At 42.3% G+C, this 18,910-nt stretch overlaps 1 protein-coding gene across 1 annotated transcript in view; it reads right to left on the reverse strand.

Annotated features, from left to right (window-relative positions):
- LOC115162606 (MAM domain-containing glycosylphosphatidylinositol anchor protein 1-like) overlaps positions 1-18,910 on the reverse strand; it is a 367,347-nt gene that overhangs the window by 43,279 nt on the left and 305,158 nt on the right. Inside the window, exons 14-15 of the mRNA XM_029714070.1 lie at positions 17,563-17,715; positions 14,994-15,155 (exon numbers count right to left, since the gene is read on the reverse strand). Of these exons, the coding sequence (XP_029569930.1) occupies positions 14,994-15,155; positions 17,563-17,715 (315 nt within the window). The remainder of the gene's footprint in view (positions 1-14,993; positions 15,156-17,562; positions 17,716-18,910) is intronic.

An 18,910-nucleotide genomic window follows, 5' to 3' on the forward strand; every position in this document is an offset into this window, starting at 1 on the left:
CATTTGGAAGACACATTTGCGACAAAGCTTTAACTTCCTGACTGATGTCTTGATGTTACTTCAATATATCCACCTAATTTTCCTTTCCTCATGATGCCATCTATTTTGTGAAGTGCACCAGTCCCTCCTGCAGCAAAGCACTCCCACAACATGATGCTACCACCCCCGTGCTTCACGGTTGGGATGGTGTTCTTCGGCTTGCAAGCCCTCCCCCTTTTTCCTCCAAACATAACGATGGTCATTATGGCCAAACAGTTCTATTTTTGTTTCATCAGACCAGAGGACATTTCTCCAAAAAGTATGATCTTTGTCCCCATGTGCAGTTGCAAACCATAGTCTGTCTTTTTTTATGGCAGTTTTGGAGCAGTGGCTTCTTCCTTGTCTCTCTAGGAGACAGAATGCGTCTCCTTCCGGAGAGGTATGACGGCTGCATGATCCCATGGTGTTTATGATTGCATACTTTGTGTGTATAGATGAACGTGGTACATTCAGGCATTTGGAAATTGCTCCCAAGGATTAACCAGACTTGTGGAGGTCTACAATTTTTTTCTGAGGTCTTGGCTTATTTCTTTTGATTTTCCCATGATGTCAAGCAAAGAGGCACTGAGTTTGAAGGTAGGCCTTGAAATACATCCACAGGTACACCTCCAATTGACTCAAATGATGCCAATTAGCCTAACAGAAGCTCCTAAAGCCATGACATAATTTTTTTGAATTTTCCAAGCTGTTTAAAGGCACAGTCAACTTAGTGTATGTAAACTTCTGACCCACTGGAATTGTGATGCAGTGAATTACAAATGAAATAATTTGTCTGTAAACAATTGTTGGGAAAATTACTTGTGTCATGCACAAAGTAGATGTCCTAACCGACTTGCCAAAACTATAGTTTGTTACCAAGAAATTTGTGGAGTGGTTGAAAAATTAGTTTTAATGACTCCAACCTAAGTCTATGTAAACTTCCGACTTCAACTGTACATATTCTCATTCACTCCTTTAGATGTGTGTGTATTGTGTAGTTGTTCGGAAATTGTTTGGTTACTTGTTAGATATTACTGCACTGTCAGAACCAGAAGCACAAGCATTTCGCTACACTCGCATTGACATCCGCTAACCATGTGTATGTGACCAATAACATTTGATTTTTAGCCATGGAAAAAGTCAGCAACCTTCCCGCTAGCCATGATTGGCTGAGATAATGAGTGGGCTGGACATGCCGAGATATGAGTTTGGATTGGTCTGCCATGTAGCACACTTCTGTCTATAATATGAGCTGGTCAGAATGTGTAGGTAATCCTTTCTAACGCAGATTTTTTTTGAAAGATATCATGTAGTAGAACTGCATAAGTGTTGCTCTCCACTTTCTGGAGGACCGAGTTTTGAAATCAGTGGCATTAGAGTATGATATTTAAGGAGATGGAGAAAATGCTACCGTTTGATTGTAAATATGCAGACGGAGTCGAAAAGTGAACACATAGAAGGCTGTTGTATAAAACACCTGTCTCTGGATTATGTCTTCCAACTAAGGGAAAACATGGCATCCGTGACAGAGAGGGAGAAGCGTCCATCTATGAATACGGGAAAGAGAGTTGAGCTCGCTACATTTTCAGATATTACGTGTTTCTAATTTTGTCAGAAAGTCATTTTCATTTCAAGTCATTTCAAGTGTATTGTTAGCTAACTAGCTAATGTTAGCTGGATGGCTAGCTAGCTAACATTACGTGTATGATCTGTGTAGTAATATTATTCGTGTCTCAGAGCTATTTGCATTGCTAGTTAGCTAGCTAACATTGAACCTGGTTGGTTAGCTAGCTGCATATTTATGCAGGGTAGTAACGTTATGAGTTGCGATTATGGTTCATTGTATAGCTAGCTAGCTAATTTTCAAACAATATACTCCACTATGCAAGTAACTATTTCAATAGAATGTTTATGATGTCACTGCGACAGCTGTCTATAGACATAGCTGGTAAATTTGCTCTGGCTATCTACTCTGATTTCAGAGCACTCTCGCAGTCACCAACGCTCTGGATAATATTAAAACAGCCTAACCAGCTCTGCTAGGGCGGGTAAAATGGTCAAAGTGAGCTGTTCTGTCATTTGTGTCAGGAAGTAGCTAGCCAACGTTAGCCAGTTAGCTTGGGAGCTTGACTGCTGTTAGGACAGAACGCTCTGATCAACCCTACTCCTCGGTCAGAGCGTCCAGTGTGTACTCTGAATGCTCCAAGAGTGAAACGCTCTGAGTTTACAAACGCCCAGAGCACATGCTGGCACTCCAGATTAAATTTCCAAATACACCCGAAGTATGAACCAGCTTTTATTCTTGAAATCTTTGGTTGTTTACTTCATGGCATCACATGCAAATCCTTAGAGATAAGTGGGGCTAAACCTTAAGAGGATCTAGACGACAAAAGAGCTCTCCAGTAGGTGTTTACTCCAAATTTAGGTTACAAGTTCATTGATTACAAGTCTGAATGCTCAGATCAACCCTACTTTTCGGCCAGAGCGTCCAGTGTGCGCTCTGCACACTCAGAACAAAACGTTCTGAATTTATGAACAGCCAATCTGACAACGCTCTGAGTTTACGAATGCCTAGAGCACACTCTGGCACTACAGATAAAATTTCCGAACACACCCGTAGCCTTTAGTCTTGAAATCTTTGGTTGTTTTAGTACAAAGCTTCACATGTGAATCCTTAAAGTGATGGGTGGGGATAAAGCTTAAAAGGGTGTGAACGATGCTGAATGGGTGTAGACAAAGAAGAGCGCTCCAATAGGTACCAAAACATTCAAGGTCCATTTTCTCAAATGTGAGGTTACAAGTTTATCAACTTTCAAAGCAGAATTACTTTCCCATTGTTCCTCAACTGTAGTGTATGATAACTGAAGTGTAGTGTATGATATCTACTTTTATCCAATGTAAAAATCATAGCAAATACAGCTCCTGCAGCGCGTGAAACACTAACTATTTCCTCTGGATGGGGAAGCCTCCATGAGAAGAGACATAGCAAATCAATCCGTGTTGCCGAGATAGGGATTTACAGGCAGAGTAAAAAAAACTATAATTTATGTATTTTTCCGGACCTATACAGGCCGTCGGTAAATACACTCGATACAAAAAAAATATTTAACAAAATAGACTCTGGCTTGATAAACTTAATTTATTTAAAGATAACACTTAAACAAAACGACGAAGCAGTTCCGTAAGGCAACACAGGCTATACAGGAAAACAACCACCCACAAAACACAAGTGAAAACAAACCCAACTAAATATGGGCTCCAAATAGAGGCAATGACAACCAGCTGCCTCTAATTGGAGGTCATTGCCAAAAACCCAACATAGAAATAGAAAATATAGAACATAAACCAAAAACACCGAAACACACAAAACAAACACCCCCTGCCACGCCCTGACCAAATTACAATGACAAATAACCCCTTTTACTGGTCAGGACGTGACAGTTCCCCCCCCCCAAAGGTGCAGACCCCGAATGCACCTCAAAAACAAACAAAAAAACACAAAAACAACCCCAAACTTAAAGGGAGGGAAGGGAGGGTGGCCACCGTCAACAACGGTCCCTGTGCTACACCCCCCTTCCCAATCCTCCCACTACGGAGGTGGCTCTGGCTCTGGGCGTAGCTCCCGTTCAGAAGACCCTAGGCTGGGGAGCGTCGCCCGAGACTCCGGGCTGGGGAGCGTCGCCGAAGGCTCAGGGCTGAGGAGCGTCGCCGGAGGCTCCAGACTGGAGAGCTTCGCCGGAGGCTACAGACTGGAGGGCGTCGCCGGAGGCTGCAGACTGGAGAACGTCGCTGGAGGCTGCAGACTGGAGAACGTCGCCGGAGGCTGCAGACTGGAGAGCGTCGCTGGAGGCCGAGTGCTCACAGCAGGCACTGGCTGTACCGGTTTATGGAGGCGCACTCGAGGATGAGTGCGGGGAACAGGAACAGGACATACTAATGGCAGAGTGCTCACAGCAGGCACTGGCTGTACCGGGTTATGGAGGTGCACTGGAGGGTGAGTGCGCGTAGCAGGAACAGGACGTACTGGACTGGGCAGGCGCACTGGAAGCCTGGTGCGTGGGGCTGGCTTAGGAGGCACCAGACTAGTAACACGCACTTCAGCGCGAGTGCGGGGAGCAGGAACAGGACGTACTGGACTGGGCAGGCGCACTAGAGGCCTGATGCGTGGGGCTGGCTTTGGAGGCGCCAGCCTAGTAACACGCATCTCCGGGCTAGTGCGAGGAGCAGGAACAGGGTAAACTGGACCGAGGAGATGCACTGGTGGCCAGATGCGCTGCGCCGGCGCACTTCTCCCTGGCTGCCGGCCAACTCTCGCATGGCAACGCTGCGGAATCCTTATTGACTGCACCGGACTGTGCACGTGTATGGGCAACACAGTGCGTATCTCCGCATAACAAGGTGCTTGCTTGATCCGTCGCTCCCCATAATAAGCACGGGGAGTTGGCTCAGGTCTCCATCCTGACTCTGCCCAACTCCCCGTGTGCCCCCCCCCCAATTTGTTTGGGGGGATGCCTCTCGGCCTCATCTAGCTCCCTTAGTTTCCTCTCCCAGAAACGTCATTCTGCCTCCCACGTCCATCCTTCACTTCGGTGCTCCAATCCCCGCTGCTTGGTCCTTGTTTGGTGAGTGGTTCTGTCACAGTCGTCGTAAGGATTGGACCAAGGCGCATCGGGTAAAGTCTTCTTTCTTTATAAATAAAACACTTAAACAAAATAAACTGACGACGAAAACAGTCCAGTAAGGTGCGCAGACTATACTGGAAACAACCAACCACAAATAAAAAGTGAAAACAAACCCAACTAAATATGGTCTCCAATTAGAGACAACGACAACCAGCTGCCTGGTTGGAGGTCATTGCCAAAAACCCAACATAGAAATAGAAAACTAGATATACACATATACACATAGAAATAGAAAATATAGAACATAAACCAAAAACACCGAAACACACAAAACAAACACCCCCTGCCACACCCTGACCAAACTACAATGACAAATAACCTCTTTTACTGGTCAGGACGTGACAGAGGGAGATATAAGACTCCACCTTCGGAGATTTTTGCAATTTGTTCCAGTCATCGGCAGCAGAGAACTGGAAGGAAAGGTGGCCAAATGAGTTGTTGGCTTTGGGGATGACCAGTGAAATATACCTGCTGAAGTGCGTGCTATGGGTGGGTGTTGCTATGGTAACCAGTGAGCTGAGATAAGGTGGGGATTTACCTAGCAAAGACTTATAGATGACCTGGAGCCAGTGGGTTTGGCGACGGATACTGTGTATTGTGAGGGCTAGCCAACGAGAGCATACTGGTCGCAGTGGCAGGAAGCATATGGGGCTTTGGTGATAAAACGGATGGCACTGTGATAGACTGCATCCAGTTTCCTGAGTAGAGTGTTGGGGGCTATTTTGTAAATGACATTGCCGAAGTCAAGGATCGGTAGGATAGTCAGTTTTACGAGGGTATGTTTGGCAGCATGAGTGAAGGAGGCTTTGTTGCGAAATAAGATGCCAATTCTAGATTTAATTTTGGATTGGAGATGCTTAATGTGAGTCTGGAAGGAGAGTTTACAGTCTAATCAGACACCTAGGTATTTGTAGTTGTCCACATAAACTAGGTAAGAACCGTCTAGAGTAGTGACGCTAGTCAGGCGGGAGGGTGCGGGCAGCAATCGGTGTAGAGCATGTACTTGCATTTAAAAGCAGTTGGAGGCCACAGAAATAGTGTTGTATGGCGTTGAAGCTCGTTTGGAGGTTTGTTAGCACAGTGTCCAAAGAAGGGCCAGATGTATACAGAATGATGTCGTCTGCATAGAGGTGGATCAGAGAATCACCCACTGATATATACAGAGAAAAGAGTCTGCCCGAGAATTGAACCCCGTTGTACCCCTATAGAGACTGCCAGAGGTCCGGACAACAGGCCCTCCGATTTGACACACTGATCTCTATCTGAGGTAGTTGGTGAACCAGGCGAGGCAGTCATTTGAGAAGCCAAGGCTATTGAGTCTGCCGATAAGAATGTGGTGATTGACAGAGTCGAAAGCCTTGGCCAGGTCGATGAAGACGGCTGCACAGTACTGTCTTTTATCGATGGCGGATATGATTTAGTTTAGGACCTTGAGCGTGGCTAAGGTGCACCCATGACCAGCTCGGGGACAAGATTGCATAGTGGAGAAGGTACGGTGAGATTCAAAATGGACGGTGATCAGTTTATTAACCTCTCTGGGCCAGTGGGACGCTTGCGTCCCACCTACTCAACAGCCAGTGTAATCCCGTGGCGCGATATTCAAATACCTTAGAAATGCTATTACTTCAAATTCTCAAACATATGACTATTTTACACCATTTTAAAGACAAGACTCTCGTTAATCTACCCACACTGTCCGATTTCAAAAAGGCTATTCAACGAAAGCAAAACTTTAGATTATGTCAGCAGAGTACCCAGCCAGAAATAATCAGACACCCATTTTTCAAGCTAGCATATAATGTCACATAAACCCAAACCACAGCTAAATGCAGCACTAACCTTTGATGATCTTCATCAGATGACAATCCTAGGACATTATGTTATACAATACATGCATGTTTTGTTCAATCAAGTTCATATTTATATCAAAAACCAGCTTTTTACATTAGCATGTGACTAGCATTCCCACCGAACACTTCTGGTGAATTTACTAAATTACTCACGATAAACGTTCACAAAAAACATAACAATTATTTTAAGAATTATAGATACGGAACTCCTTTATGCACTCGCTATGTCCGATTTTAAAATAGCTTTTCGGCGAAAGCACATTTTGTAATATTCTAAGTACATAGCTCGGCCATCACAGGCTAGCTATTCAAGACACCCGCCAACTTCGGGCTCACTAAACTCAGAATTACTATTAGAAAAATAGGATTACCTTTGCTGTTCTTCGTCAGACTGTACTCCCAGGACTTCTACTTCAACAACAAATGTTGTTTTGGTTCCAAATAATCCATAGTTATATCCAAATACCTCCGTTTTGTTCGTGCGTTCAGGTCACTATCCAAAGCGTAACGCGCGAGCGCATTTCGTTACAAAAAATTTCAAAATGTTCCTTTACCGTACTTAGAAGCATGTCAAACGCTGTTTAAAATCAATTTTTATGCGATTTTTCTCGTAAAATAGCGATAATATTCCGACCGGGCGACTTGTATGTCGCTCTGGATAAGAGTGTCTGCTAAATGACAAAAATGTAAAGATACACATTGTTATAACAAGTGAGAACAGGCCCCAAAAGCAAGCTGCCAATGGACTACAGTCTTGTGTGGCCAGACACCCTATTCACATGGCAAGAGAGGTTACAAACGCTGGTGCTGTGCCACACACACTCGGCCAATCTCCCACTCCTATTCAATCTTTGTTACGATATCCCATGATATACAGTATGACAGCATAAGAGAGAGATGGCCATATTACATTTACATTTAAGTCATTTAGCAGACGCTCTTATCCATAGCGACTTACAAATTGGTGCATTCACCTTATGATATCCAGCGGAGCAACCACTTTACAATAGTGCATCTAAATCTTTTAAGGGGGGGGGGGTTAGAAGGATTACTTTATCCTATCCCAGGTATTCCTTAAAGAGGTGGGGTTTCAGGTGTCTCCGGAAGGTGGTGATTGACTCCGCTGTCCTGGCGTCGTGAGGGAATATATATTCATCATTGCTACTCTGTTCTATTCATATCTTGTGTCCTTCAGGCAGCAGGAATATGAAATCCCATGAGGCCTGTGTCGAGCCCCATGCAACATGGCTAATGATAATAACAATTCTGCATTTCATCTGTAGAAAACCCATTTCTCAGGAACTGAAGTGCTAGATAACAAATTGAGTGACTCTTAATAGTGTTGACAACTGCTGGAGTAATGCAACGATTCGGCTCCTGGGGAGGAAGGAGGGGGTTAGGAAGTGTCAGCGGTAGTGTCACTATAGCAACGAGGCTCTCTTTCTCTCCATTTCTTTCTCTCTCCCTCTCATGGTTCTTTCCTTCTCCATCTTTCTCTCCAATTCCTAGTCCTGTTTGTCCCTCCTTCTCCCTCTTTCTTTCTCCACACATCTCTCTCCATCCCCTCCACCTCTCCCTCTATTTTAGAAGCGGTGATTAATAAAAAGTGATAAACATTGTGATGATTCCTCGGCAGTCCTGCGGCTGTCTCTCTTTCTCGCTCTCTGGGCTAACCAGACCCGTAATTTTTTTTTTATGTATCCAAAGCTCATTAAATGTTGTTTAATGCTGCCGCTGAGCCCAAAGAGGGAAAATGAGGGGCCGGGAGACACAGAAACATGGCTTATGGGTAATTAAGAGGGAGAGTGAGGTCAGGATAGAGGGAGAAAAACAGACAGAGGATGAGTGAGTGAGGGTGTCACTGCCTGATCTGTTTCACCTGTCTCCACCCCCCTCGAGGTGTCACCCATCTTACCCACTTATCCCCTGGGTATTTATACCTGTGTTTTCTGTCTGTCTGGGCCAGTTTGTCTTGTTTGTTCAAGCCAAGCGTTTTGTCTCAGCTCCTGCTTTCCCCCAGTCTCTCTCTTTCTCGTCATCCTGGTTTTGACCCTTGCCTGTCCTGACTCTGAGCCTGCCTGCCGTCCTGTGCCTTTGCCCCTACTCTGGATTACCAACCTCTGCCTGACCTAACCCTGGGCCTGCCAGCCGTCCTGTACCTTGGCCCCACTACTCTGGATTATCGACTCCTGCCTGCCTTGACCTGTCGTTTGCCTGCCGCTGTTGTTGCAATAAACATTGTTACTTCAACACAGTCTGCACTTGGGTCTTACCTGAAATCTGATAGAGGGAGGCAGTAAGTGAGTCTGTGAATCCTAAACCACCCCCTCTCATCTACCAAGTCGCTCAGAGGGCCCTCCATTGTCACGTGTTGCTGACGAAACTCAGAGGGTAACTCCCAGAGAGTGGCGACGGGATCAATAAACCCATCAACTATGGGACACACTCGTGACTTGAATGATGTTCCACTTTTAAATAATAATAAAATGAACATGAAATTCAAAAAAAAAAATCCCCCTGTTGTTTTACAAGATATAAACCTTAGTAACAGTTAAACATTTAATTTGGGAGTTATTTAATCTGTTACATATGTCAAGCCTCAAAATCCAACAAATGCATGTGACATATAATTAGGCACGCCTCTCCATACTTTTTAAAATGAAATTGGCCAAACTTCAAACATACCGTGGTGCGTGGCGGGATAGCACTTTGCTCTGACGCCTGCAGCCTTGCCGGCTTTGGCCAAAGTGGTTGTCGAAGGGTCTAATTCAGCGTCTCCCAAACTCGGTCCTCTGCAACCCAAGGGGTGCATGTTTTCCAAACTCAGTCCTGGGGCCCCACTGGGTGGAAGTTTTGGTTTTACCCTTGCACTAGACAGTTGATTCAAATAATCAAAGCTTGATGAGTTGATTAGGGAGAGATTTGAGATTCAGCCACTGGGATTCAGCCATTGGTGAGTGAGTACTGAATTGAACTGCAGGGACTCATTCCAAGTCTCTACACTTCTCCAAAAGTGTGCACTTGTTCACTCACCCCATGCATTCAAAAGCATTGGATTGGTCCTTACCGGTCCTTGGATTTTTCCGTCCCTTTAACCTGTTGGGGATAGGGGGCAGTATTTGCACGGCCGGATAAAAAACGTACCCGATTTAATCTGGTTACTACTCCTGCCCAGTAACTAGAATATGCATATAATTATTGTCTTTGGATAGAAAACACCCTAAAGTTTCTAAAACTGTTTGAATGGCGTCTGTGAGTATAACAGAACTCATATGGCAGGCAAAAACCTGAGAAGATTCCTTACAGGAAGTGGCCTGTTTGACCATTCCTTGAGCTTCTTGACTCTGTTTATTGAAGACTGAGGATCTTTGCTGTAACGTGACACTTCCTACGGCTCCCATAGGCTCTCAGAAGGCGGGAAAAAGCTGAATGATGTAATTCCAGCCCCAGGCTGAAACACATTAGCGCTTTTGGCAAGTGCTCTATCAGAGGACAATGGGCTGAGGCGCGTGCACGAGTCGACCCCATACTTTTATTTTCTTTCGTCTTTTAACCTAAACACAGATTCCCGGTCGGAATATTATCGCTTTTTTACAAGAAAAATTGCATAAAAATTGATTTTAAACAGCGGTTGACATGCTTCGAAGTACGGTAATGGAATATTTAGAATTTTTTTGTCACGAAATGCGTCGTGCTCATCACCCTTCTTTACCATTCGGATAGTGTCTTGAACGCACGAACAAAAGAGAGGATATTTGGATATAACTATGGATTATTTGGGACCAAACCAACATTTGTTATTGAAGTAGAAGTCCTGGGAGTGCATTCTGACGAAGAACACCAAAGGTAATAACATTTTTCTTATAGTAAATCTGACTTTGGTGAGTGCTAAACTTGCTGGGTGTCTAAATAGCTAGCCCTGTGATGCGGGGCTATCTACTCAGAATATTGCAAAATGTGCTTTCACAGAAAAGCTATTTTAAAATTGGACATATCGAGTGCATAGAGGAGTTCTGTATCTATAATTCTTAAAATAATTGTTATGCTTTCTGTGAACGTTTATCGTGAGTAATTTACAAAACATTTTGTAAATTCACCGGAAGTTTGCGGGGGGTATGCTAGTTCTGAACGTCACATACTAATGTAAAAAAGCTGTTTTTTTACATAAATATGAACTTGATTGAACAAAACATGCATGCATATTATAACATAATGTCCTAGGGTTGTCATCTGATGAAGATCATCAAAGGTTAGTGCTGCATTTAGCTGTGGTTTGGGTTTTTGTGACATTATATGCTGGCTTGAAAAATGGGTGTCTGATTATTTCTGGCTGACATAATCTAATGTTTTGCTTTCGCTGTAAAGCCTTTTTGAAATCGGACAGTGTGGTTAGATTAACGAGAGTCTTGTCTTTAAAATGCTGTAAAATAGTCATATGTTTGAGAAATTGAAGTTTTCGGATTTTAGAGGAATTTGTATTTCGCGCCACGCTAGCGGAACGTCTAGATGTAAGAGGTTTTAACTAACCAATCATGCAAATATGAACCCATTGACTGCAATGGTTCCTTGAGGAACTCCAGGGTACCTTGAGAATCTCCAGGATTACTCAAGTCACCCCTAATGCTTTGGATGCTAAAATGAATTGTGCTGCCCTATTTATAGATTTGTCAAAAGCTTTTGATACTGTTGATCATTCTATCTTATTGATTATGTTGTCTGTGTTAGGCCTTGGCACTGAAGCCTGTTTGTGGTTTCACAATTATCTTAGTGACAGAACCCAGAATATTATGATAGACAAGGTTAAATCCAAATTTCTTAAAGCGCTTAAAGGGGTACCCCAGGGTTCGTTTTTGGGGCCATTTCTGTTCACGTTGTATATAAATGATATTGGAAATACTGTTAGCACCTATAACATTCATCTCTAAGCAGCTGACAGTTATTCATTCCTGTGGCTCTTCAGTGCTGCAGGCCATTCAAGACCTTCAGCATGGTTTTGACTCAATCCCAAAATCACTTACTGATCTTAAATGATGTTAAATGCAAATAAAACAAAGTTTATGCTGTTCTCTAGGTCTTGTAATGTTGACCCTGAGGACTTGCGTATTTGCACTCCAATTGGAGCCCAAATTGAGCAAGTTTCTCACTATAAGTACTTGGGTATCTGGATTGATGACAAGTTGTCTTTTAAAACACACATTGAAAACTCAGTTCCTTTTCTATAGAAATATATCCTGACCCAGTTCTGAAAATAGAAGGAAGATTGTTCTCCGTGAAATTAGCTATACTGATATTATTTACGTGCATGTGGCAATCTCTGTTTTGGACCCAGTATTCCATTCAGCAATACTTTTTATCACTGGGAACAGTTTTAGGACTCTTATGCATGGAACAATACACATAATACCTTGCAGTTAGATATTCAGTTGCCTTTCATGTTACATTTTTACATTTTAGTCATTTAGCAAACACTCTTATCCAGAGTGACTGCATTCATTTCAAATCTTTTTAATTTTTTTACTTTTTCATACTGGCCCCCCGTGGGAATCGAACCCACAACCCTGGCGTTGCAAACACCATTGCAAACAAACACCATGCTCTACCAACTGAGCCACAGGGAGGCCATAGAATGTGATTGCTTTTCTTAAATATGTTTAATGTTGTGTATTATGTGTTTTATTTGTAATGTTTATGTAGGGCTGTTGTGTTTTATTTATGTATTAGGTTTTATTTGTAAACGTATACAGGGCTCTCTGGTAAAATAGTTTTATCTCAATGTGACTCCCAGTTTAAATAAAGGTGAATAATAATAATAATTCTAAGAGTGTAGGGGAATTCCCTCTAAAATAAGGGCTGGGATTAATGGACTACTGTCTCTCCACTTCCATTTTGACCACCTGATCTTCCTTGTCTTCTAGGGTCATGGCAGTCTGACTTAAAGAGTAAGCCCTTATTAAAAAAGCATTACTCTAATAAAGTAGAGCCTTGAGAAGTGAGTCAATAATGTCTCGGAATGGAGGGAGGATATTTCAGGAGTGTGTCTGGTGTCTGGTCTGCCACTGGGCAGCCATTCAGAAGAGACATAGAGATAGTGTGGAAGGGAGAGAGACAGCAGGGAGGGAGAATGAGAGAATAAGGAAAGGGAGAAAATATGCTGAGTGGTCTGGGTGAGGGTTCAGGGGCAGTCAGTGGGCAACGACTAATTAAACAATTTGAGAATGGAGGGAGGGATAAAGAGACAGAGAGATAGAAAGAGAAATTCAATGCCAATTCAAGATTTGCAGGACGGAGGAACTGGAAGAGAGGTGTGCATCCCTTAACAGAATTAAGAGGTTAAGAGGTTGTGATCGATTTGAGATCTAGGCATCGGCCTTCCTCCTACACCTCCCTATACAACAGATACAACCCCTCCTCTATAATATAATAGATTAGAAATCACTTTATTTTCCGCAGAGTACACCACTTAGAGTACCTGTAGAGTGACGGGGGGGACAATAGTTCCAAGGGGAACACACACACACACACACACACACACACACACACACACCCACACACATATGCCCATGCACAAACAGCTTTGTTTTAACACACTCATCCTCCACACCCATAAATCAGCAGGGCCGGGTTGTTGACATGGACGAAGTGTGCCACAAGATCTATGCACTCGATAAACCCGTCCGATAGCACACGCTATGATGAACCACCTCCCTAGTGACTGATTGCATCATGCCCTCGTAAATCACCCAGCGACACCCTCTCTGCCCCCTTCTCTTACCACCACTACCTTTCTATTTGTCTGTGTGTATGTGTGTGTTTGTACTGCGTGCGTATGTGTATGGTGTATGTCTGGCTGTCTGCGTGCGTGTGCGTGTGTGTGCGTCCATGCATGTGTGTGTGCACGTCTATGTACACTCAGGGGTTAAATTGGGCCGGGTCCTCACAGGCACGAGACCCTGCACTTAATAAGTATTGGACCCTTTTTTTCAATTTTCGCCCAAAATTACATACATGTATTCAAATCTAACTGCTGGTAGGTCAGGACCTGAGAGCAAGGATATGCATGTTCTTGACACCATTTGAAAGGAAACACTTTGAAGTTTGTGGAAATGTGAAATTAATGTAGGAGAATATAACACATTAGATCTGGTAAAAGATAATACAAAGAAAAAACATGCTTTTAAAAACAATTTTGTACCATTTTGTTTGAAATGCAAGAGAAAGGTCATAATGTATTATTCTAGCCCAGGTGCAGTTTAGATTTTGGCCACTAGATGGCAGCAGTGTATGTGCAACGTTTTAGACCGATCCAATGAACCATTGCATATCTGTTCAAAAGGGTGTATCAAGACTGCCCAAATGTGCTTCATTGGTTTATTAATTAATTTTAAGTTCATAATTGTGCACTCTCCTCAAACAATAACATGGTGTTATTTCACTGTAATAGCTACTGTAAATTGGACAGTCCCATTAGATTAACAAGAATTTAACCTTTCTGCCCATATCAGATATGTCTATGTCCTGGGAAATGTTCTTGTTACTTACAACCTCATGCTAATCACATTAGCCTATGTTAGAGACCATGCTTTTACAATGGAAAGTATAAGGGCATGCTGGAAACTAGCTCCCTGGATGCAATTCCTATGGCATCCACAGGGTGTCAGCAGTCTATGTTCAAGGTTTCAGGCTTGTAATTATAATGAAGAAGAAATATCAGTTTTAGTACAGGAACACAGTCTTGGAAATTCGTGTCTGCGCGCACCATGAAGACAGAACGCACCTGCTAAAATCAGTTTCCTATTGAACATACTTCTTTCCATAAGAAATATTAGTTTGATTACATTTTAGGGTATCTGAGGAGTAAATAGAAACATATTTTGACTTGTTGAAATAAGTTTAGGGGCGATTTTCAGATTCCTTTCTCTGCCCGTTGAACGAGTGGATTACTCAAATCGATGGCGCCAACTAAACTGACTTTTTGGGCTATAAAGAAGGATTTTATCTAACAAAATGACACTACATGTTATAGCTGGGACCCTTTGGATGACAAATTAGAGGAAGATTTTCAAAAGTAAGTGAATATTTAATCGCTATTTGTGAATTTATGAAACCTGTGCAGGTGGAAAAATATTTTGATGTGGGGCGCCGTCCTCAAACAATCGCACGGCATGCTTTCGCTGTAATAGCTACTGTAAATCGGACAGTGCAATTAGATTAACAAGAATTTAACCGATATAAGACACGTACCTAAATGTTTAATATCCATAATTTGTATGATTATTTATTGCTAGCGGGACGCCTAGCCCTAAAAGGTTTTAAGGCCCTGCAACACAAGCATCCTGTCCAGGGGATGTACTTGTACATCAAGCTGCCTCACGCTACAGAAACATTCTAGCTTGGACAAGGCTACTTACTTTTACTTCTGAACTTGTGTGGCTTATGTACTCACCGATCTGCTTGCCCTTCATGTGGTAGAAGAAAGAGATGCAGTAAGGGAGACGACCAGAGCCCTTGGGGCCCCTGGCAGCGGTCACGTTGTAGAGGGGGGACAAGAGACGGGCAGTGTCCCCCAGTACCCGGGGACGAGAGGCCTCAATGTACATGTAGCAACCTACACGGGTGGGAGAGGGGAGACAGAGGGTTGGGTTAGAGACAGTGGATTTGGTCCCTTTTATATGTGGGTTTATCTGTAAATCCTTGTGAATTCTGCATGCCACAAATAGGTATGACAGTTGTAAGTGCTATGAAATACATTAGTATATTGTCATCGGCCCTGTGTCAAAAGTTTCAAAAATATGTTAAGTAGATTTTAGTTCCTTTTAGGATCACTACTGCTCAAAACACCTGGGCCCATATTACCAAAGTGCCTAATAGTAGGAGTGCTGATCTAGGATCAGTATTGCCTTTTAAGCCATAACGAATAAAAGGGGGGACCTGATCCTAGATCAGAAATGCTGCAGCTCCACACTCGAAAATGAGAATAAAGGTTGCTTATCATTACTCATCCATTCTGAAGATTCCCCACAACAAAATACCCTCCGAGGCTTTACATTAAGGTTGAACACTGACAGTTTTGTAGCTTCAATGAGACTTAAAGACGTTTGTCAGTTTCTCAAGAGCCTATGCAAATCCCAATGTTGGAGTAACTACCACTATATAAAGAGGTCATTGCATTTTGGATGACTGTCATGGAACTCTATGTAATCAGCAATGCTAATATTATATTAGCATGTGTAATATGTATAACATTCAAGGAAATTTTGTATTTGTAGTGTACAAACTTTATGATGAACAGGAATGACATTAGGCCATGCCTCACATCTTCTGATATGCTGCTGCTACAATATATTACTAAAAATGTAAAAAATGTTACCCCTTCCATCACAAAAAGTTTCCTGTTTGAACATTTACACAGGCAGCCCAGTATACGCGTATTTTGAGAAAAGATATGCATCATGTCACAAGATTTCCTCGAAGAACCTGTTCACCTATTATGGATAGGGGGCAGTATTTTCACGGCCGGATAAAAAATGTAACCGGTTTAATCTGATTATTACTCCTGCCCAGAAACTATAATATGCATATAATTATTAGCTTTGGATAGAAAACACTCCAAAGTTTCTACAACTGTTTGAATGGTGTCTGTGAGTATAACAGAACTCATTTGGCAGGCCAAAACCTGAGAAGAGTCTTTACAGGAAGTGCCCTCTCTGACCATTTCTTGGCCTTCTACACTCTCTTTATTGAAAACTGAGGATCTCTGCTGTAACGTGACACTTCCTACGGCTCCCATAGGCTCTCAGAAGGCGGCAAAACGGTGAATGATGACTCTGCTGTCTCTGGCTGAAAAACAGTAGCGCATTTGGTAAGTGGTCGATCTGAGAACAATGAGACTGGAGGCGCGTGCACGAGCCGACACCATGTTTTTATTTTTAGTCTTTGAAAGAAAACAACGACTCCCGGTCGGAATATTATTGCTTTTTTACGAGAAAAATTGCATAAAAATTGTTTTTTAAACAGCGTTTGACATGCTTCGAAGTACGGTAATGGAATATTTTGAATTTATTTGTCACGAAACGCGTCGGGCGCGTAACCCTTCGTCACCCTTCGGTAGTGTCTTGAACGCACAACAAAACACCACTATTTGGATATAACTATGGATTATTTGGAACCAAACCAACATTTGTTATTGAAGTAGAAGTCCTGGGAGTGCATTCTGATGAAGAACAGCAAAGGTAATCCAATTTTTATTATAGTAAATCAGAGTTTGGTGAGTACCAAACTTGGTGGGTGTCAAAATAGCTAGCCATGATGGCCAGGCTATCTACTCAGAATATTGCAAAATGTGCTTTCACCGAAAAGCTATTTTAAAATCGGACACCGCGATTGCATAAAGTAGTTCTGTATCTATAATTCTTAAAATAATTTGTTTTTTGTGAACGTTTATCGTGAGTAATTTAGTAAATTCACCGGAAGTGTTCGGTGGGAATGCTAGTTCTGAATGTCACATGCTAATGTAAAAAGCTGGTTTTTGATATAAATATGAACTTGATTGAACAAAACATGCATGTATTGTATAACATAATGTCCTAGGAGTGTCATCTGATGAAGATCATCAAAGGTTAGTGCTGCATTTAGCTGTGGTTTTGTTTTTTGTGACATTATATGCTAGCTTGAAAAATGGGTGTCTGATTATTTCTGCTGACATAATCTAATGTTTTGCTTTCGCTGTAAAGCCTTTTTGAAATCGGACAGTGTGGTTAGATAAAGGAGAGTCTTGTCTTTTAAAATGGTGTAAAATAGTCATATGTCTGAAATTGAAGTTTTGGGATTTGTGAGGAATTTGTAATTCGCGCCATGCCTATCATTGGATATTGGAGCAGGTGTTCCGCTAGCGGAACGTCTAAGAGGAGTTTCTCAAGAAACCTTTGTGACCTGGGAAGGTTCCCCCTTTATGGCAATTTTTATAACCTCAAAAGGTTATTCCAGGCTCCTTTACATCTAAGAGTGTAGCCTACCTTCTTTGGTGCCACTCCTGTCCATCTCTGTGCCGGTATTGGATGAACGCTTGGGGTTCTGGGTCAGGTGGTTCTGTCTTGTCCAATCAAAATTGTCGCCCCGGTCCTGGGAGAATCCGCAGATGTGCTTGTCCTCAAAGCCACAGACATGGTCTGTCAGAAAGAGAAATGTGAAGAAAGAAGGTGTTATAGAAAGATTGATTCAGAGATAATGAGCAAGAACATTGAGAGACAAAGAAGAGAGAAAAAGAGGGAAGAGTGAGGGATCACAGAGAGAAGAAGTGAGAAAAAAGAGGGACACATTATCAAGACACAGAACTGAAAGAGAAAGGGAGAGTATGAAAGAAAAAATTAAAGAGAGATATAGTAGGGAAAGCAAGAGTGGGAGAGACTAACAGAAAAAAACTTAGGAGAGACAGTTTGAAGTTTAAAAATGGCCAGTTAATCACATGGGCAACCCCTCTTCAATCAGCTCTTAGAATTTCAGCAATAATTCGCTGTTTGTTTCAACTCAATCACATAAACTAATGAAAAACAATCCTCCAACTATCCACACAGTTGCTACCAACAACAACTATCATATCAATTTCAACCCATTACATGAATGCACTGTGTTGTGGAAAACTACTGTCATGACTGTCCTGTGAGGATCACAATGGGTCAGATCAGCTTGGCAATGGCTGACCGTAACCAGACCCTCTCCCACCCGCAAAGGGGGGAGGAGGATACTGCCGGGTTGAAAGCTCACACTTGGTTGTAAATTAAGCAGGAGAGGACTCTCTCTTTAACTTTAGTATCAACCAAAGGAATGTCTGTTCTCACCCAAAACTCTAACATCCAAAAAGTGAATAACATAATAATATTTCTAACATAATAATAATATGAATGTAATATTGTTTTTCATTTTGTGATGTCATTAAAAACTGTATGGATGAAATACTGTAACTTGAAAAGTATAGTTGAAGTCGGAAGTTTACATACACTTAGGTTGGATTCATTAAAAGTCGTTTTTCAACCACTTCAAAAATGTATTATTAATGTTGGGGATAGGGGGCAGTATTTACACGGCCGGATAAAAAACGTACCCGATTTAATCTGGTTACTACTCCTGCCCAGTAACTAGAATATGCCTATAATTAGTAGTTTCCAAAAACTGTTTGAATGGTGTCTGTGAGTATAACAGAACTCATATGGCAGTCAAAACCCTGAGACAAATCCGAACAGGAAGTGGAAATCTGATGTGTGGAATCACTTTCAAGCCTTTGCCATTGAAACGCACAGGGACTTATTAATCATTTACCACTTCCTAAGGCTTCCACTAGATGTCAACAGTCTTTACAAAGTGGTT

This window comes from Salmo trutta, chromosome 25, assembly GCF_901001165.1.
Source record: "Salmo trutta chromosome 25, fSalTru1.1, whole genome shotgun sequence".
NCBI classification, from domain to species: Eukaryota; Metazoa; Chordata; class Actinopteri; order Salmoniformes; family Salmonidae; genus Salmo; species Salmo trutta.